The 22,580-nt window shown below is 41.5% G+C and overlaps 1 protein-coding gene across 5 annotated transcripts in view; it reads right to left on the reverse strand.

The window, feature by feature from the left end:
• The window catches only part of CCDC126 (coiled-coil domain containing 126), a 48,286-nt gene extending 29,251 nt beyond the window's left edge, over positions 1-19,035 (reverse strand). The window contains exons 1-4 of one of the 5 annotated variants that reach the window (XM_063668409.1): positions 15,651-19,035; positions 15,204-15,288; positions 8,274-8,335; positions 896-1,278 (exon numbers count right to left, since the gene is read on the reverse strand). In XM_063668409.1, the coding sequence (XP_063524479.1) occupies positions 896-1,133 (238 nt within the window). In that variant the 5' untranslated portion in view covers positions 1,134-1,278; positions 8,274-8,335; positions 15,204-15,288; positions 15,651-19,035. Of the gene's footprint in view, positions 1-895; positions 1,279-8,141; positions 8,336-15,032; positions 15,144-15,203; positions 15,289-15,650 lie in introns of those variants that run through there. The other 4 variants (XM_063668410.1, XM_054494844.2, XM_063668412.1 and 1 more) reach the window with 4 other exon arrangements.
• Between the last annotated feature and the right edge of the window lie 3,545 nt (positions 19,036-22,580).

Below are 22,580 nucleotides of genomic sequence, written 5' to 3' on the forward strand. Positions count from 1 at the left end.
GAATTCAGTGGCACGATCTCGGCTCACTGCAACCTCCGTCTCCCGGGTTCAAGTGATTCTCCTGCCTCATCCTGCCTCAGTCTCCCGAGTAGCTGGGATTACAGGCACCTGCCACCACGCCCAGCTGATTTTTTGTTTGTATTTTTAGTAGCGGTCTCACTATGTTGCCTAGGCTACTAGGGTAGTCTCAAACTCCTGGGCTCCAGCAATCTTCCCACCTTGGCCCCCCAAAGTACTGAGATTACAGGTGTGAGCCATCAACACCAGCCCAAGATACATTTTTGGTTTTTTGGTTTTTTTTTTTTGACGAAGTCTTCCTCTGCCACCCAGGATGGAGTACAGTGGCGCGATCTCAGCTCACTGCAACCTCTGCTTCCCAGGTTCAAATGATTCTCCTGCCTCAACCTCCCGAGTAGCTGGGACTACAAGCACGTGCCACCACGCCTGGCTAATTTGTTTTTGTATTTTCAGTAGAGACGGGGTTTCACCATGTTAGCCAGGATGATCTCAATTTCCTGACCTCGTGATCCGTCCGCCTCGGCCTCCCAAAGTGCTGGGATTACAGACGTGAGCCATCACACCTGGCCTCCAAGATACATTTTTTTCAGCGATATATATCTAGCAGCGAAATGTCATAATTTCTATAATTTAAATATTCTTCAACAATTAGATAAAACAAATGTTGCCAAATGTTAATAACTGTTAAGTCTGGATGATGAATATGTACGTATTTATCATAGTATCTCTATTTTTCAGTACATTTGAAATTTTCATAATAAAAAGTCAAGAAAAAATTACTTTGCAAAGACCTATGCATGAAGTAATAACTTCAATTTCCACAACCATCTTTAAATGGGGATTGGAGGAGACTAGAAATATGCTACGGTTATCTTACCATATCCTGCCATAGAAGCACCATTCTCGACATCCACTGTGTTCTTATTTTCCTCTGCTAGAGCTTTAACATATCTTTTGCTTAAGTCTAGTATTTGCTCACGTAACTTGACACTGCTTTGATGTCTTGGTTGTTGAAAAGTATAGTGCAATAACATCAATCCCCAAATGAGTCCAAATACAAGCAACAGTAAACTCAATTTCTGGGACATATTTTTTCTTGAGATTGTAAAAAACATTTCTGAAGAAGCAAACAAACAGACTTGACTGAAAAGTGGTAACTTGAGGCAAGCCACTAATCAAGACTTGAAAGAAAAAAGAAAAAAATCTCCTCAATATTGTATATTCTTCATCTTCAGCAAGGTTGTATCCACTCTATTAACTCTGTAAAATTAAGAAGAAAAATGGTATTAGTCTTAATCTGTATCAGTAACAGAACAGACGACTATAAAGAAAATATTCTATGATTTTTATTTGGAACTCTATCAGGTATTTGACAACTTTCTCCACCACTAAGCTTTCTAGTCTTTTATCAGTCTCACTTACGTATCTTTTCAAAGTTTAAACTAGAAACAAATGTCAATTCCTTGAAAATAACTGAAAAAAATGCAACCATGGTCATAAAACTCTTCAAATGGTTTCTCATTTGTAACTAAAACCACGGACATTATAATGAGATATATAGGAGATCTCAGTCTATTCAAATACATGTCACCAACCTAAATGCCTAAAAGCTATTCTTCCTCAAAAAAAAAAGAAAAAACATCAAAATGAAAGTTAGGAAGAAGGAAAGAAAAAGGATCGGAAAATCAAAATGCCTGTCTAAAAAGAATTCCCACAATATAAACAGAGTGTGCCAACATTTGAAAATGTCACCAGAAATTATTACTAATGGGCATACGGTAACCTTAGGAAGCATCCAATCCAAGATGCAATCTAAGATAAAAAATAAGTTATAATTTCTAAGTTTATATCATACAAAAATATGCTAGACATAAAGAATGATGATCATTTAATGGCAAGTACTAAAACACTTAGAGACCAGGGGCAGTGGCTTACACTTGTAAGCCCAACACTTTGGGAGGCAAAGGTGGGAGTATCCCTAGAGCCCAGGAGTTTGAGACCAGTCTGATCAACATAGGAAGACCTCATCTCTATACAAAAATTCTAAAAATTAGCCAGGCATGATGGCATGCGCCTGTAGTCCCAGCTACCCAGGAAGGTGGGGTGGCAGGACTGCTTGAGCCTGAGAGGTCAAGGGTACAGTGAGCCATGATCATTCCACTGTACTCCAGCCTGGGTGACAGAGCAAGACCTTGTCTCAAAAACAAACAAATAAACAAACAAACAGGTCGGAACATTTTTCTATATTTCCAAATTTACAATTCCAAATTTTAAATGAGAAAGGTATGCATTTATGTAACTTAAGAAAAAATTAAAAGGTTATACTTCAAGTTTTTAAAACACAGAAAGGTGTTAATCACAGAATCTAGAAAAACCAGGAGAGTAAAAAAGGTGTGAATCACCAAAGTGTCCAGTAAAAAAACTCTTTGACTACATCAAATGGAGCAAAATTCTTTACATAGAAATGTATCTCGAGTCAGAACAGTGCATTTCACAAAGATATTTCACAGCTTACTGAAAATAATCCTTAAGAACTTTTTAAAAAATTTATTTATTTATTTATTTTTTAAGACAGGGTCTCGCTCTGTCACTCAGGCTGGAGTACAGTGGTGCAATCTCAGCTCACTGCAGCCTCCACCTCCCAGGCTCAAGCTATCCTCTGGCCTCAGCCTCCCAAGTAGCTGGGACCACAGGCATGCGCCACCACACCTGGCTAATTTTTTTTGTAGAGAAGGGCTTTTGTCATGTTGCCAGGCTAGTCTCAAACTCCTGAGCTCAAGCTATCCACCTGCCTCAGCCTCCCAAACTGCTGGGATTGGAGGCGTAAGCCACAGCACTGGCAGGAACTTAGCTTAGAGTTTAACTTAGTTTTTAGTTTACCTTTCCCAAAACAAACCTCTTCCCTGTCTGGGGACTAGACTACCTTTGCAGGAGTAATAAATTAGCTACAAAATTAGAAATTGGCCGGGCATGGTGGCTCACACCTGTAATCCCAGCACTTTGGGAGGCTGAGGTGGGTAGATCACCTGAGGTCAGGAGTTCGAGACCACCTGAGGTCAGGAGTTCACCAAAATGGTGAAAGCCTGTCTCTACTAAAAATATAAAATTAGCCAGACGTGGTGGCGCATGCTTGTAATTAATCCCAGCTACTAGGGAGGCTAAGGCAGGAGAATTGCTTGAACCCAGGAGGCAGAAGTTGCAGTGAGCTGAGATTGCATCATTGCACTCCAGCCTGGGCAACAAGAGTGAAACTCTATCCCAAAAAAAAAAAAATTAGAAATTAAGGTTTAGAAGTCACACAGCTGGAGGCTGCAAAATTCTGAACCTCCCCAAATTGTTCCTGGAGGTAATACCACTATTGTCAAACTGAAGATCAATGCTTGAGATATTCTGCAGACCCTGAACTAGATGGATCAGCTGACACCATCCAGATCAATGAACTGGCTCATCTGGTCTTGTGGCTCCCACCTAGGAAGTGACTCGGTGCAAGAGGACAGCTTTGAAGAGTCATGATTCTATTATTTTGCCTCCAACCTGACCAATCAGCACTCCCCACTTTCTGGCCCCCTACCTACCAAATTATCCTTAAAAACCCCAATCCCTGAGTTTTCAGTAACATGGGTTTGAGTAATAATAGAATTCTGGTCTCCCATACAGCTGGCTCTGCATGAATTAAACTCTTTCTCTATTGCAATTCCCATCTTGATAAATCGGTTCTGTCTAGGCATCAGGCAAGGGGAACCCATTAGAACCGCCATTAGGCAGTTATAACAGGATGGGCGGTCAGATACACCTCATTATACTTCCCTCCCTTGATAACTGCCATTATCATCATGCCATTAGGCATTATTCTCTAAGGGCTAACTTAGGGGTGTCCAATCTCTTGGCGTCCCTGGGCCACACTGGAAGAAGAATTGTTCTGACCACACATAAAATATACTAACACTAACGACAGCTGATGAGCTAAAAAAATAAAAAATAAAAAAAATAAAAATAAATCATAGTGTTTTAAGAAAGTTTATGAATTTGTGTTGGGCTGCATTCAAAGCCTCCCATGCGGCCCATGGGTTGCAGGCTGAACAAGCTTGGGCTAAACAGAAACCAGGCCTTTCAAAAGACTCCACCACTGATCTCAACCAACTGCCTGACTGCTGCCTCTCCATTCTGCAGTTCCAACAAAACAACCTACAAGCATTTCTTCCTGAGAAGAGACCACCAGCCACAAGTAGTTCTGGCCAGTCTACAGAGGATGCACAGTAAGGGTTTTCATGTCCTCTGCTTTACCTTTTGACATCAGAGGGCTGAAAACTCCATCCTGGAATCATGCTAACGCCACAATTTTTTTATATGCAGGACCTAGGAATGAGTATGAAGCTCAATTGTGCATGCACATGTTTCTCCTTTCATAAATATTCATGACACCTTAAACTTATTAAATATGTATATTCGGCCACCCTGCTCAGCATAAATTCCTGTTCCCTTTGTCCCTCTCTCCAAGTGTCTGTTGCTGGCTCCTGGCCGGAGGCTATGCTTCCCAGCCTGTCAGAATGACCACCCTGCAGGCTGCAACCCTTTATAAGAAATAAAGCTCTCCTTTCCAAATGTATGAACCTTGTCATTCTTCAGATGACACCATGATGACCTTGAAGGGGAAGGGGTGAAGGGGATTGAAAATAGGTGACCTCTGCTGGAACCTGAGTCATTACCCCCAGGGTAGGCTAGGCCCTATATTTATAAGGCAAAAGTAGAAGTAAAGTGAAGAGGAAACAATTTCCACTGGTATTACTTTATTCTCCAGGGCCAATATGAATACACTCACTGTTCTATTCTCAGAGAACTATGTCTGTGATTTCACATAAGAAAAATAAAAAAAGATAAGAAGTTTTGACTTCTTTAGCAACTGAAGGTAATTTACTTATGTACTTTTAATTTAGTGATTAGAAAGGAAAATGATTATTAGCCTCCATCCTTAGGAAAGAAAAAAAAGGAAAGATTCAATGTCTCTTCTTTCTGTACAATGTTCAAAGCTGCAAATAACAGAGGAACTTGCACTTTGAACCTCCCCAATTTTTCTTTATGTTTCAAGTACTGATCCAGCCCCCAGAAGGCCACTTAGATAAGGACAGAGTCACTAACCAGAAACCTGATAGGCCAACATTGAGGCCAAGGGCTTATGGCTACCATCTGGCATAGTTCTTATTGGAGTACTTCTTCCATCAAAACAGTCTACAATCTAAAAACTTTTAAATCTTAATTTCTAGGCCACTATATTAATTTTCTATTAATCACTTAAAAAAAAAACAAAATTTGAAATTCACCAAATTAACAACTAGAGAGTTGTTTTTTGTTTTTTGCTTTTGAGACAGGGTCTCGCTGTGTTGCCCAGGCTTGCAGTACAGTAGCACGATCTCAGCTCACTGCAGCCTTGGCCTTCCAGGCTCAAGCAATCCTCCCACCTTAGCTTTCTGAATAGCCTGGAACTACAAGTGCACACCACCAGGCCTAGCTAATTTTTGTATTTTTTTTTTTAGAGGGGTCTCATTACATTGCCCAGTCTGGTCTCGAACTCCCAGCCTCACGTGATCCTCCTGCCTCAGCCTTTCCAAAGGGATGGCAGGTGTGAGCCACTGTGCCTGGCCTGGAGTTTTAAAGGCAAAAAATAAAATAATCATCATCATTGTTATTTTGGCCTAAGATAAACTCTCGAATATTTTTAAGATTCCCAGGAGAAAGTTCTCAACCAACTGCAGAAGTCACAAAAGTAATTAGTCTATATGGCACAGAAGTAGAATAACTAAGGAGAGGGGACACACTTAAAATGAAGTATCAGTAAAGTACTAGACCTGAAGAAGGGCAACAGAGTGTGAGCCAACTATCACCACCTCTAAGCGGATTCCTTTAGCTGCTTGTCAAGCGGTTTGTCAGACTCCTCTCCCACCCTACTTCAATCCATTCTTCTCAGAGTAGTCAAATATTCTTTCAAAAACAAAACTCATAATTTGAAGACATTTTGCCAATTAAAAAATGCTCAACCTCATTAATCATAGGGCAATGTAAATTAAAACCACTATGAGGCCAGGCGCGGTGGCTCACACCTGTAATCCCAGTACTTTGGGAGGCCGAGCAGATCACGAGGTCAGGAGATCGAGACCATCCTGGCTAACATGATGAAACCCCGTCTCTACTAAAAATACAAAAAATTAGCCGGGTGTGGTGGCGGGCACCTGTAGTCCCAGCTACTTGGGAGGCTGAGGCAGGAGAATGGCGTGAACCCAGGAGGCGGAGCTTGCAGTGAGCCGAGATCGCGCCACTGCACTCCAGCCTGGGTGACAGAGCAAGACTCGGTCTCAAAAACATAAATAAATAAATAAATAAATAAATAAATAAATAAAACCACTATGAAATACCACTTCACACCCATTAGGATAGTTATCACAAAACAAAAACAAAAACAAAAAAAAACAGAAACAAGTGTTGGCAAGGATATGAACAAACTGAAACTCTTCTGCTCTGCTGGTGGGCATATAAAATGGTGTGGCTGCTGGGGAAGACAGTATGGCATTTCCTCAAAAACTTAAACATAGGATTATCATACAATCTGTAATTGAACTTCTGGATATATACACAAAAGAAATGAAAGCAGGAACCCAAAGGGATGTGTGTATGCCAGTGTTCATTGCAGCATTATTCATAACAGCCAAAGTGTCCATCAATAGATAAACAGATAAATAAAATGTGGTATCTACATACAATGGAATATTATTCAGCCCTAAAGAAGTAAGATGTTCTGATACATGCTACCACATGGAAGAAGAGAATGGAAAGTTATGATTTAATGGGTACAGAGTTTCAGATGGGGATGATGAAGTTCTGGAGATGGATGATGGATGGTAGTGATTGTTGCACAATGATGTGAATGTACTTAATGTCACTGAACTGTACACTTAAATGTTAAAATGATAAATTTTCAATTATGTATTTTTTACCACACACACACACAAGCATATCACATTCTCCTGCTTAAAAACCTTTCAACAGTTTCACACTGCACTTAGAATCTAACATGCAAACTCAGTACCAACCTTTACAACATGCAATCCACAAGCCCTACATAATCTGACTTATACCCATTTCTCCTTGTCCTAATCTCATACCACTTCCCTCTTGCTCACTGTGCTATACCCATGCTAGGGAAAACACATTAAATTCTTTCTGACCTCAGGGTCTATACAATTGCTATTCCCTAGCTTGGAGTACTTTCCCTACAACCTGTTCCTTTTCATCCTTTAGTACTTAGTTCAAATGTCATCGCTTCAAAATGTTTTCAAAATGTTGCACTCCCATTCCTATCCCACTCTAGCCACAAGGTACTCTCTATCATTTTCTTCTTTTTTTTTTTTTTTTTTTGAAATGAAGTCTCACTCTGTCGCCCAGGCTGGAGTGCAGTGGCTCGATCTCAGCTCACTACAAGCTCCACCTCCCGGGTTCACACCATTCTCCTGCCTCAGCGTCCCAAGTAGCTGGGACTACAGGCGCCTGCCACCACACCCGGCTAATTTTTTGTATTTTTTTAGTAGAGATGGGGTTTCACCATGTTAGCCAGGATGGTCTTGATCTCCTGACCTTGTGATCTGCCCGCCTCGGCCTCCCAAAGTGCTGGGATTACAGGCGTGAGCCACCGCACCCGGCCCTATCATTTTCTATATGAAATTATAGTATATCTTTAAAACCTTGTAAAAGTTATTTTATCTCCCTAAGGCCTGATATCCTCGCTTACATAATGGGGACAACAATACCTATTTAATACTGGTAAAGAATAACTGACATACTACTCAATAAATATTAATCTTTATTATTAGTGTCAGGCATTTATGCAACAATGCTACTAATTCTTGGTAATCTGAGTAACATTAGGTAATATAGGAAATGTCTTAACAGACTCAAATAAAACTCCTGATTAGCTCTCATGGGCCTCCACAACCCAGTCTCCAAAGCCCAAGTTTATTTCTCATTAGTCACAAAAATATCTCCTCCAATCCAGCCAGTCTTCTCTGCTTCATACAATAGTACTAATTATATCTTACATTTATATGATAATTTTATTTACCCAGCATGTGTCTTACCTGTTTCCTGACATCCTCTCATTCAGTTAATAACAGTCAGCTCTCAGAGAGGCTACGGGCTTGAAAAGGTTTCTACTCAGAATTTGTGGACAACATGAAAATGTCATTGGTATTAAATCACTGGAGCATTACTTAGTCCTAAAAGATGACATAACAGCATGTTGCTGATGAGAACAGTTCATCTTCCCAGTACTCTGAAAGGAGACGAGGTAAAATACCTGTTTACATCTTACCTCGGATAGAATGATTTCAAAATCTCCTTACCTTATTCTACCCCACACTGATCTTCTTCTAACTCCCACAGCATGTTACTTCATACCAATTAATTTTATATATCACACATCCAAGCATATGTGTAAGCCATGTCTCCCTGATTAAGTCCCAGGTCCCTTATGGGCAAGAACAACAAGCCTTACACTGCTGCCACATCCCCCACAGAGCCTAGTGAACAATCAGCCGTCACTGAGAAATGCCTTATGTTTACTTTAAAACACATCCCTGAACCTAACCCCACCTTCTCCCACGCAGCAATGTGACCTCCCTGCAATGAGTTTTGGGGTAGAGGAACAGAGGATAGAAATTTGGGGGTAAAGTATCTTCAATTATCCTTTTCTAGACTGGAAGAACCTGAGAAGAAACCTAATCCATTTCCCTCGCATTTCGGATAAAGAAACTGAAGCCCAGAGATGTTAAGTGTCTTGCCTAAAAATGAAACAACCAGTTAATGGCAGAAGTCCTACTGGTCCAGAATACAGGTCCTGACTCACTGTCTAGGGTTCTCCCTACACCACACTACCTTCCTTACTTCCCCTAGAAAGATTGTGTTTGTAAATACGGAATAAACTGTATTAAATGAAGTTTTGTTCTTTTTTGCTTTAAAAGAATGTAACCAGAAAATAGTAGTGGCAGTTTAGGACAATGATCCTGAAGATGCCTAATTTGAACTATTCACTAAATTATTAAGCTGGCTCTTAAAGTTTCAAATAAACTGTATTCACATAAATCAAAGTATTATAAAGTTGCTACAAGAAGGATTTCGGAAGTCTTATATGTTAGTTTTTATACAGGCAAAAAACTAGAAGATAAAAACATATGAAGTAAAACAAAGATAAATACAAAGTCTTCTAAAGGTAGAGACCTTCACCATGATCAGTAAACACAGTGATAACACACTTCCAGAAAAAAGAACTGGAGGTGGAGGGTGGGGGGCAGTACATAAAGGCCCAGGCTCAAACACAACTTTTACTACATGCAGTTCCATTTAAGGCATGAAAGAACTTGGTTTACTCATTCATTTGTTCACTAATTCATTCATAATAGCAAAGTACCTACCATGTGCCAGGAACCAGAGATGTGAAAGGTAAAGCAAGATATAAAAGACAGGATTCCTGTTTTTCTGGATACTATTTTAATAGGAATGGGAAAACAAACAAGCAAACAAATGAAGTTATCTCAGCTTGTGATAAACTGCTATGAAGAAAAAAAAACAGTGATGTGTCTTGGAACATCTACCTGAGGTGTGAGGTCAAGGAATAATGAGGGGGTAATATCTGATTTGAGAAAGAGGAGGAAGTACGAAGTCTGGTTCCAATTTCCTTCCAACAAAACCTTTAGAATTCTTCTTTTACCAGAATCTCGGGAGCAGGCAACAAATTTCTTATTCCTATTTTCCTCAATACAAACAAATGAGAATGAGAAGGCTCCCAAAGCACAGCATGAAATGGCCTGGTCTGGAGAAATCATACAAAGTGAACAGAAGGAAACCCACAAGCAAAGAAAGCTTTGTGTTCCCCTGTCTTATGAAAATGGCAGTTCCACTGTTTGGTAATATACAGGAATAGTAATGATCTGATATGGTGGTGTTTACAAACAAAAATATATTCTTATTGGTGTTCCCTAATCTGAAAGGGGCAGTGGCAAGACCAGGTATGAAATAAGGTCTAGGTAGCAATCTGTCAGTGTATTTACTTAAAACTTGTATTAAACATTTTAAATATAATTTTTCAAACTCCAAAATATTCCCTGTTAAGAAACACAAAAGTAGAAAAACATGGATAAATTTTTTTTCTAAATTTTTATATTTATTACAGGCATTAACATGTCCACTCCACTTTACAAGATCTTTGGAGAAAAGTGCTATTCCAAGCTCTATTATGCTACTTGCCAAACAGCACACTATGTATATGTAAACAACCAAATATTTAAGCCATTTTTCAGTGGTTTCTCCCTAGCCAGAGACATAAAGATATGTGCTTGTCTTTAGTCCAACACTATTTCCAGAGAAAAGTAAAACAGGCTGGGCATGGTGGTTCACACTTGTAATCCCAGCACTTTACAAGGTTGAGGTGGGAGGACTTCTTGAAGCCAGAAGTACAAGACCATCCTGGGCAACACTGCAAGACACAGTCACTACAAAAAAAAAATTAAAAATTAGCCGGGCATGGTGGTGCGCACCTGTAGTCCCAGCTACTCTGGAGGGTGAGGCAGGAGGACTACTACACAAGCCCAGGAGTGCCAGGTTTCAATGAGCTATGGGTGACAGAGTGAGACTCTATCTCAAAATTTAATTAATTAATTAAATCAAACAAAGAATCAGCAAATATTTAAACTAGAACACCTTCATTATAAAGATAAGAAAAATGAAGCACAAAGAGAATTAATGACTACTCAAAGTCAAACATACAGAGAAACGTTAGGCATCCAAACTTTCAGCGCAGGACTCTACTGTTTTTCAAAAGCAGGGAAAAAATCAACAGTTTGCAATGAGCAATTTTCAAAACACAAGATAAAATAGAAACCATCAGAGTAGACTGTACACACTACCAATTTTGTTTTGTTAAATTTCCAGTTTATTTTTACATATACAGACACATGCATGCATACACAGTTGTTGCTGTTTGAGATAAGGTCTGGCTCTGTTGCCCAGGCTAGAATGCAGTGGCCATAGCTCACTGAGCCTTGATCTCCCAGACTGAAGAGGTCCTCCACCCTTGCCCCTGCCTCAGCCTCCTAAGCAGCTGGGACTACAGGTGTGTGCCACTACACTTGACAAATTTTATTTTTAGCAGCAACAAGGTCTCACTATGTTGCCCAGGCTGGTCTCAAACTCCTGAGCTCAGGCGATCTTCCTGCCTCAGCTTCCCAAAGTGCTGGGATTACAGGCATGAGCCACCGAGCCCAGCCTATGCACACACAGTTATACATGTATGGAGTCTTTTCTTTTTTTTTTTAATTATTGATACGAGATCTAACTATGTTGCCCAGGCCAGTCTCAAACTCCTGGGCCCACGTGATTCTCCCACCTCAACCTCCCTAGTAGCTAGGACTGACTGCAGGCGCATACAACCATACCCAGCCATCTATGGAGTCTTGTTATAAAAAGATCTCTTACTATGGATTGTAACAAAAAAGTTTAAAAAATACTGCATTTCACACTCCCTGTCATCTGTCATGAAGTACTTCCTTGTATTTTATGCAAACATAGCAACAGCAACATTAAAAACACAAATAGATGGCTAATACTACCTTAAAATCTCTCATTCAAATCTCATTTCTGCATCTATTCAGTGCTCTACATTTTGTGCCATTATAACTATAGCTAAAGTAACTATCAACAGCAATAGCAGCAACTAGCAGGCAGAGAAGCTTTCACTCAGCCAAAGGTACTACAAGAACTACTGCCTATTAGTCTCCAAAGGAATTTCAGCTACAGAGGCATAGATTTACTACAAAAAGACACAGTATGTTCACCACAGCTCAGAGGTTCAAATAGTTCTCTCCAACAACGACCCCAAAAAAAGTCCTCCACAGACTTGACCCCGGAATGTAATTTCAGGGAAAAAGGGGCATTCCTAAAATATTTTCTCTACGTAATACTGCCTGAGGCTAATATGGTGGGGGGCGGGGGGGCAGGATTAACACAGAACACAGCCCATTCGCTCCATAATAAGGTCTAAGATTTAAAATGCACTGCCTTGAAAGAAGCTACACTAAAATTCCAACTAAGATACGGAAATAATGAGTGTCAAGATATCAGATCATTTTTAGATGGCACATTTGGGAGATGGAATAGAAGACAATAGCACTGAATATTACAAAAACAGATAAAGAAAAATGGTAAAGTGAGGCAGGGATAAAAACAGAAAATGTTAAGGCAAAAAGAAAACTAACCATTATGCTACAGTAAAAGTTTAATCTAAAATATGGCCTGGCATGGTGGCTCATGTCTGTGATCCCAGCACCTTGAGAGGCTGAAGGGCGGATCACTTGAGGTCAGGCGTTCAAGACCAGTCTGGTCAACATGGTGAAACCCCATCTCTACTAAAAATACAAAAATTAGCCAGGCATGGTGGTGCATGCCTGTAAACCCAGTTACTTGGGTGGCTGAGGTACAAGAATCGCTTGAACCTGGGAGGTAGAGGATGCAGTGTGCAGAGATCGCACCACTGCACTCCAAGCTGAGTGAAAGAGCAAGGCTGTCTCAAACTAAACTAACTAAACTAAAATATGCAATAAAATAAACTATGCAGGCCGGGCTCCAGGGCTCACACCTATAATCCCACCATTTGGAAAGCTGACATAGGCAGATCACTTGAGGTCAGAAGTTCAAAACCAGCCTGGCCAACATGGTGAGACCCTGTCTCTACTAAAACTACAAAAATTAGCCGGGCATGAGGTACAAGAATTGCTTGAACCCAACAGGTAGAGGCTGCAGTGAGCCACCACCACTGCACTCCAGCCTGGGCGACAGCGCAAGACTCTGTCTCAAAAAAAAAAAAACCTATATATATACATATACATAGACACACACTATGCAGCACTAGATACTTTAACCACAGAGCTTCACCTGTCACAGCCGTGGCCAATCATGTTTTGTGCCACATGACCCCACCTCCCCTTCCAAAGCCAACTAGGCTAGCATCTCTGGCCTCAAACAAAGAGACCCCAGGGAAAACCAGGCAGTTGGCAGAAGGAGCTGAAGGGGAAGTCATGAAAATAAATAGTAAAGTTCGGTGAGGGGATTGACAAGCTAAAGTTATAAAGAATCAGGCACAATAGGTATAGAGGCTATGAGCAAAAGATACAGAGTAGGGAGAAAGAGAACAAAGCATGTCAAAAATGCAGAGAACCAAACACCGCATATTCTCACTCATAGGTGGGAATTGAACAATGAGAACACATGCACACAGGAAGGGGATCATCACACTCTGGGGACTGTTGTGGGGTGGGGGGAGGGGGGAGGGATAGCATTGGGAGATATACCTAATGCTAGATGATGAGTTAGTGGGTGCAGTGCACCAGCATGGCACATGTATACATATGTAACTAACCTGCACATTGCGCACATGTACCCTAAAACCTAAAGTATAATAATAATAAATAAATAAATAAATAAATAAAAAATAAATAAATAAAAAATGCAGAGAAACTGTGCAGCTCACGAGACAGTGATAAGTGGCCGGTAGAGATTCTGATTTCTGGCAGCTTTCTTGTTCTCTTAAATGTATTCCTTCCTTCAAGGTAGTTTGAAAGAATTATATGACCTGAAGCAGGAAGAAACACTAAGAACACAAATGACTAAAAGGGTTTGCACGAATTTTGTTTCCACATTAAAAAAGCCTCTAAAAACCTTTATCATTGAAAGTCTGAGCTAGAAGAGTCCTTGGAATCAGACCAATTCACTTTTTTAGAGATGAGGAAATTGAGGACCACAAAGTAATCTAAGGTTACACAGATAGTGACAGAGCAAGGACAAAATTAAGGACTCCTATTTCTGTAGCCATTACTCTCTGTCCTACACTGCACTAAATAACACCAACATAGAAACATTTTCCTCAAAACAAGTATTTTTGCAACACATTTTAGAGTGAGTCAGAAATTTTATGTGCATATGCCTTTTTCCACAGTTTAAGTAAGTTTTCCACAGTTTAAATAAGTTTTCCACTTATTTATTCTCTGGCTCTCTGTTATACTTATAAAATACATCATTAGATTTCTCCTTTTCTCCCTCACATATATTTTAAAAATTAATCTGTCACTAAAGAAATAACACCAGCAATTCATCAGGCCCACTGGCTTTTCCCCCCTACAACTGCGTATTTTAAAACAGCATTACTCAGGATTGTTATTGCACATATTGTGTAATAGTGTTTGAACTCAAACTAATACAGGGCAGACATTTTAAGTGAAAAATAAACTTCGATTAAGGATCATAGAGATTTCCTTGAAGAAAAACTCATAACCAACGTCAGTAAAATTCAGGAGAAAACAGTGCAAGAACAACTGAAACTGAAAAGGGACTAATGTGAAATTTATCAAGTCATTCCTGATGAAATTTATTGCGTTCATTCAGGGTGTCTTGTGAACAAAAACTACAACTTGTAAACACAAATCCCAAACTGGGGAAATTATTAATCAGTGAGAAGATGCAGACAGAAGTAGAAAAAAGTTGACCCAGGTTAAACATGGTGAAGCCCAGAGGCAGGACTGTAGAATACCTGGATGCCTACTCTGACGAAACAAACACTTAAGCGCCTCTAAGGATCCCCAAAGGACACACCTGAGGGGGAGGGGAGAGGTGAATAAATACTTGTATCTCTGAAGCTGATCCACAGAAAAGCAGAGTCATCAATTTCCCAAGAACATTCTCAGCCATCTTAAAACAGCAGAAATTAGGAAGACGGCATATTTTAATGAATCCTTTGGTTAGATTTAAGATAAAGTGAAGAATACACAACCTAGGATGATTAAACAAACAAAAGCACAAAACTCAAGTCCAGAGGCCACTTCGGTCACTTCAGTCATAGCTAATGAAAGTATCACAAAGGATCTTTCCATCAAATGAAGAACTAATGACGTTATAGGTCTATATTCCTAATTCTAACCACTTACAGGTGTGTGTTTTGATGGATGAGAAAACTCAAGCTTAGAGCCTTTAGGTAACCAAGATCACCAAGGCAGGCAGTGAGAGAAACCCAGGCAGGATTCGAACCCTGGCTGGCTGAGCCATTCTCATTACCGTCACAGTCAACAATCAACACGGCAGTTTAAGTTCATCCTTACCAGTCACCCAGGAGATGAGTTTTGAAGAGGGAGTTTAAAAGGGGCATCTGACTTTCTCTCTCTCCCAAAGTAGAAGAGAACTGAGCTGTCAAAAACAGAAAAAGAAGTGAGTGTGGTGCCGCCCGGGATCTCCATCCCGCAGCTCCGGACCGAGCCCGCCCCGCTCGACTCGCGCAGCCCCAGCCACGCTCGGTTCTCCGCCCGAGCCGAGGCGCCGCGGCTGTCAGACGCGGAGGGGCAGAGACGCGGCCCAAAGGAAGGGACAAAGAGCCTTCCCGGCCGCGGCCGGAGGCTGCCGGCCCGTTCCTAAGCCGGGTTTCCGCAGCAGCGGCCCTAGCGGGGCGGGGACCGGGGACGGGGGCGCGGCGGGGGAGGAGCGGCCGCCTAGACTGAGGGGCTGCGCGAGAGGTGCGGGCCCGGCTGGCGGACTCGCCCCCTACTCATTACCTTGCCGCGGGCTTCCCGTCACGGTCGCCGCCGCCACGGAGCTTCTGAGCCGGGGCGACGCAGCGAGAGCTGATAAGCGGGCGTCAGCTGCGTCCCACACTGGCGAAGCAGCCTCCAGATCGGGCTGGAGAAAGGCCGGTGGGTGGGAGTCGGGACGAGGTTTGTTCCCAGCTTGTGGAGATTTTACTCCGCTCGTCCCTCGCACTCGGCTTCCGCTCCGCCTCCCGGCCGGCCCTTCCCGCACTCGGGGGCCAGTCGCCCGCGGCGCGTGGCATTGTGGGGGATGTAGTCCCAGAATGAGAAAGCGGCGGCACGTGCTTCCAGCCGCCCTGCACCTACCCTGTGTCAGAACGACGCCGTTGCACGGCAACCAGAGAGGGCGGAGGACTCTTCTGTGTTGGAAGATGAGCCCGCCAGAGGCATACCCTCGGCCTTAACTCGCTGCAGGCGCTGGAAGAAGGGCTCTGGCGTCTTGTTCCCGACCCTCCAGTGAGGAACCAACCTCCTAATACTATTGACCTGAGGCTGGGAAAGCTTAGTGATGATTAAGTGTGCTATAGATGAGACTACCCATTATTGCAGCCGAAGGTCCTTAGCCAGTGGAGTGAGGCAAGAAAAATAAAAGGATTGAAGATTAAATAAGAAACAAAATTATTTTTTCATAGATTATATAATTATGTACGTGGAGGCCGGGCGCCGTTGGCTCATGCCTGTAATCCCAGCACTTTGAGAGGCCAAGACGGGAGGATCACCTGAGGTCGGGAATTCGAGACTAGCCTGGCCAACATGGTGAAACCCCTTCTCTACTACAGATACGAACTTAGCAGGGCGAGGTGGCGGACGCCTGTAATTCCAGCCTCTCGGGGGGCTGAGGCGGGAGAATTGATTGAAGCCAGGAGGAAGAGAGGTTGCAGTGAGCTGATATCGCGCCACTGCACTCCAGCCTGGCCAACAAGAGCAGAACTCCGTTTCAAAAAAAAAAAAAATTTTTTGTTTGTGGCACTTCAAAACAATCTGCAGATAAACTGTTAACAATAAAAGAGTTTAACAAGGTTAATAGATACAAAAATCATATTTTAAAAAATCAATATTTATTTATATATGCTAGTAAAAAAGATAATTTTTTTAAAGATACCATTTACAACAGCTCCAAACAAATATCAAGTACCTAGGAATAAATCGATCAAAGAAATGCAAAACCTGCCTGAAGAAAACATTGAAAGACACTGAAGAAGACCTAAATAAAGATATAACATGTTCATAAATTGGAAGAGTCAATACTGAAAAATGCCAGGTCTCTCCAAACCTACCTACAGAGCCAGTGCAATTCCCAACAAAATCTCAATAAATTTCTGTGTATGTGTGAGAAACGTGACAAGCTAATTTAAAATGTTATGGAAGCGCAAAGACAAGCATTCATGAGGAAGAGAAGGAAGAAAAAAAAGAAGAGGAGGAGTGGGAGGAGGAAAACTTGTGCTACCGGATAACAAGCTTTATTATAGACTAGGCAAGGTGGCCCATGCCTATGATCTCAGCACTTCGGGAGGCTGAGGCAAGTGGATTGCTTGAGCCTGGAGTTCAAGACCAGCCTGGGCAACATGGCAAAACCCCATCTGTACCCAAAAAAAAAAACACCAAAGTCAGCCAGTTGTGGTGACATGCACCTACAGTCCCAGCTACTCAAGAGGCTGGGGCAGGAGGATCACTTTGAGCCCAGGAGGTGGAGGCTGCAGTGAGCCATAATTGTGCCACTGCACTCCAGCCTGGGTGACAGCAAGCCTCTTCCTCAAAAACAAAACAAAACAAAAACAAGCTTTATTTTAAAGCTGTCAACCTAAATAATAGGACCTCTAAAAAAAAAAAGACATTCATTTAAGAATAGGGCATTGCAATGGGAATATACATGCCCCAGTAAACTCTGTGTGTATTCAGGGAGGTAAAAGAAGACAAAAAAAATGAGGAGGATTAAATAATTGCTTTGAAATTATTATGCTTGGCTACAGGGATCAATAATAAGGGTGACTCCAGTTCTAGGTTGAACAGGCAGTTGCTGGGCAGATGTCCACACAGAAGTACTTGTTGTGTAAGGTTGCAATGGTCTTTGTGTAAGGTTGTGGTTTTTGCAGAGTCTTTTGCAATAGTTTAGTTATCAGGCATACAAGTGTGAAAGCCTTCCCTTCTTAGCCTTCCCCAGCTCTGTCAGGGTGTTTTGTTTTTTAACACAAGTGACTCCATTTTGATTCTGACAATTTTCACATTTCCTTTTTTTGATCAAGATCTTTCTCAGAATGCATCACTGATCAGTCATTTTGTAGTTACATTCTGATGTCCCTGGAGGCCAGGTTGAACCTGTCCTGGTTGCTGGTTTCTTCCCACATTGTGGGGAGTGATTGGTGATGAGGAGTCCGTGTCAAAAACCATTTAGCCACATTTGGGCAATAAGGGAGGTTTGAAGAAAATGGCTCTCAGGCTAAGTCTACCTGGAGTTTATTATTAAGGTCTATAGTCTTTGGCTGTCATCTCAAAGTGCTGGCCCAGCATCATTTTGTTAAGACCTATACTTCTGCAAAAATTTAACAAGTAACAGATACAAAGTTTAAAAAAGGAAAAATATAAAGTAAAAGGATAATCTCAGTTTGCTTAATAGTTTTGAGCCATGAACCTAGGCTTAACCAGCTGAATAAATGAAATGGCCATAGAGGATTAAGTGAGACCTGTTGTAACAGTTCCATAAACCCATCAGTTTTTTAAGTGTGCATGAGAATGGGCCATCAAATGTAGCTGGTTGGAGTCCCAGAAAACTTGGCATGCCTTAATGTTTGAAAATCCCAGGCAGAGTACAGTGGCTCACATTTGTAATCTTGACACTTTGGGAGGCTAAGGCAGAAGGATCTCTTGAGGCCAGGAGTTTGAGACAGCCTGAGCAACATAGTGAAACACCGTCTCTACAAAACAAAACAAAACAAAAAAAGTAGCTGGGCATGGTGGCGTGTACCCGTAGTCCTAGCTACTTGAGCCTAGGGGTTCAAGGCTGCAATGATCTATGATTGCATCACTGAACTCCAGCCAGGGAGACAGAGTGAGACTCTGTTTCTTTAAAAAAAAAAAAAGAAAAAAAAAAAAGAAAGAAAGAAAAATTAAGAAAATCCCATTACATTACTTATCAATCTCTCAAGAGCAAAGAAAATTATCAATCTTGTCAGAATGTCATAAGTTTGGACCAATGTATTTGATGGTAGCAACCACTCTAGTGGCTTTTACTTAACCATCCTGTGTCCATCATTTAGAATGTGTCCATTCTAAAAGAATGTTTATTTTTGCTCTCAGAATATTTTCAGAAACAAGCAAGGGAAAAGAGCAACATAAAGGGAAAAGAACAACAAAAAAGTTGCATGTAACCAAAATAAAACCAAGAATGTTCATAAAAATTTTAACCCAGGCATGTGGATCAGACAAAATATTAAAGTAGGCACACAGACCGAAAGTAAATTCATCAGAAAAGACATGCCTCACAGACAGAATGGAAATTCTGTAGAAATCAGAAAAGACTTCCCAGAAAATACAAAAAGTCTTTGTTTAATCCGAGGAGGGATGTAAAGTCCTTTATTTAGGGCTGCCTTATTCAAATCAGACCCCAAATAAAGTCAAGAGCTTCTACCATAAAGAAGGAGGCATGGTCTTAGAGAAGACTCATCAGGGCAGAAAAAGTGAGCCATGGAAGCAGAGAACTGCAATGGCTTAAATGAGTACTGCACCAGATTCGAGAACTGTCAGTGCCTTGTGATAGTGATCTCTTTTCAGGTCCTGTTTCTGGCACCATTTGTGTCAACCTAAATAACAGAGAGAGGCTCTCTAAAAGAAAAATATGGTTATTTGGGAATAGGGCATTGCAATGGGAATACACATGCCACAGTAAACTATGTGTGTATTCAAGGAGGTAAGGGAAGACAAAGGTTTTTACAGGAAAAATTAGGGGCGTTACATAATTGTTTTGAAATTATTATCCTTGGCTACAAGAATCTATAATAACAAGGGTGGCTCCAATCTGAGGTTAGACAGACAATTGCTGAGCAGATATCCTCATAGAAGTACGTTTTGTGTGAGGTTACAATGACCATTGTTAATGTTGTGATTTTCCAGAGTTTTCTGTGGTAATTTTGTTATCAGGCATGCAAGTGTGAGAACTCTCTCTTCTTAGCTTTCCTGGCTGTATTTGTCAGGTTCTTTGGGGATTTTTTACACAAATGATTCCATTTTGATACTGTCAACTTTCATAGTAATTAAGGCAGTGTGGAAGGAGATCAAAAATAGACAAATCTACCAGTAGTACAGAATAGAGAGCCCAGTGACCTGGGTGTGGTGGTGCACACCTGTAGCCCCAGCTATCTGGGAGGCTGAGGCAGGAGGATCACTTGGGCCCAGGAGTTTGAGACTAGCCTGGCAATGCAAAGCAACACCTAAAGAACACTTTTCAATGATTGAATGGTGCTGGAACAAATAGTGCTCTATTTGGAAAAGAAATGAAATTGGACTCTTCACATTATAAACAAAAGTCAATTTCAGGTAACTAACGGACACTTTTTTTATTTTTAAGAGACAGGGTCTTGCTTTGTTGCCCAGACTGAAGTGTAGTGCTGTGATCATAGCTTACTGCAGCCTCAAACTCCCAGGCTCAAGCAACCCTCCCAAGCAGCTAGGACTACAAGCATGTGCCACCAAGCCCGAGTAATTCTTTTTTAAGAGACAGGATCTTGCTGTGTTGTCCAGGCTGGTCTCAAACTCCTGCCTCAGCCTCCCAAAGTGCTGGATTACAGGAGTGAGTCATGATGCCCAGCTGAAACATAAATTTTAAAGGCAGAAGAATGAAGCTATCTATTTGCAGACTTTAAAGTGAGAAGGAAAAAAAAAGAAATAATACTTTTGTGTCTAAAGATAATATAACAGTATATTGATCTCAAGGGTAAGGGGACAGACTTTTTAAACTAATCCAAAAAGCACTACCTATAATAGGAAAATAGATAAATTTGACCACATTAACATTAAGACAGCCAGGCACAATGGCTCACGCCTGTAATCCCAGCATTTAGGGAGGCTGAGGCAGGCAGATCACCTGAGGTCACGAGCTCAAGACCAGCTGGCCAACATGGTGAAACCCCATCTCTACAAAAATACAAAAATTAGCCGGGCAAGGTGGTGCATGCCTGTAATTCCAGCTACTCAGGAGGCTAAGGCAGGAGAATTGCTCGAACCCAGGAGGCAGAGGTTGCAGTGACTGAGATCGCGCCATTGCACTCCAACCTGGTGACTGAGCAAGACTCTGTCTCAAAAAAAACAAAAACAAAACAAAAACAAAAAAAAAACATTAAGACTTGGTTTTATCAAATTACACCATTAAAAGAGTTAAAAGGCAAGCCTCACAGATGATTAAGAAATTTACAATATGGGCCAGATGCGGTGGCTCACTCCTATAACCCCAGCACTTTGGGAGGCCAAAGCGGGTGGATCACCTGAGGCCAGAGTTTGAGACCAGCCTGGACAACATGGTGAAAGCCCGTCTCTACTAAAAATACAGAAATTAACCGGGTATGGCGGCGGGCGCCTGTAATTCCAGCTACTCAGAAGGCTGAGGCAGGAGAATTGCTTGAACCTGGGAAGCGAAGGTTGCAGTGAGCTGAGGTTGCGCCATTGTACTCCAGCCTGGGCGATAACAGCAAAACTCCATCAAAAAGAAAGAGAGAGAGAGAGAGAGATAAAGAAATTTGCAACATGTATAACCAAGAAAGGTCTTGTATCTAGAATATATAAAGAACTATAATCATTAAGAAAAAGAGTTGAGGCCAAGCACGGTGGCTCACACCTGTAATCCCAGCATTTTGGGAGGCCAAGGTGGGCAAATCACTTGAGGCCAGGAGTTCAAGACCAGCCTGGGCAACATGGTGAAACCCTGTCTCTACTAAAAATACAAAAACTAGCCCAATGTGCTGATGCATGCCTGAAGCCAAAGTTGCAGTGGGCCGAGATCACGCCACTGCACTCCAGCCTGTACGACAGAGCAAGACTCTGTCTCAAAAAAGAAAGAAAGAAAAGAAAAAGAAAAAGAGCTGGCCAGGCGCGGTGGCTCACGCCTGTAATCCCAGCACTTTGGGAGGCCGAGGCGGGCGGATCACGAGGTCAGGAGATCGAGACCATCCTGGCTAACATGGTGAAACCCCGTCTCTACTAAAAATTAAAAAAATCAACCAGGTGTCGTGGCACGCGCCTGTAGTCCCAGCTACTCGGGAGGGTGAGACAGGAGAATCGCTTGAACCCTGGAGGCAGAGGTTGTAGTGAGCTGAGATCGCACCGCTGCGCTCCAACTCCAGCTTGGGCGACAGAGTGAGACTTGGTCTCAAAAATAAATAAATAAATAAATAAAAGAAAAAGAGCTGAACAGGCTCTTAACTAAGGAAGAAATCCAAATAACCAATAAACATATGAAAAAGCATCAACTTCATATGAGGACAAGAAAATTTAAATCACAATGAGAGAATAACACGCTACTCACCAGAATGGCTAAAACAGAAAAAGATTGACGATTACAAATGTTGACCACAGTGGAGCAATGGTAATTCTCATACTTTGCCATAGGTAAAGTAAACTAATACAGCAGTTTGGAAAAAGGAACAAGCTACATTTGACAATAGAGATGAATCTTAAAAACTTAATATTAAGAAAAAGAAACTATTCACAAAATAATATATACTGTGTTATTCCATTTTTGTAAGGTTCAAAAACAGGAAAAAAGAATGTATACTTAGGTGTTAAAACTGTAAAGAAAAGCAAGGAATTGATCATCATAAAAGGGAGGTTAGTGGCTACCTCTGAGACCAAAGGAGCCCTGTGAGGAGGGATTTGAGACTGCAAAGAGGGAATGGGTGGTAGTTACACTGC

This window comes from Pongo pygmaeus, chromosome 6, assembly GCF_028885625.2.
Source record: "Pongo pygmaeus isolate AG05252 chromosome 6, NHGRI_mPonPyg2-v2.0_pri, whole genome shotgun sequence".
Taxonomy (NCBI): Eukaryota; Metazoa; Chordata; class Mammalia; order Primates; family Hominidae; genus Pongo; species Pongo pygmaeus.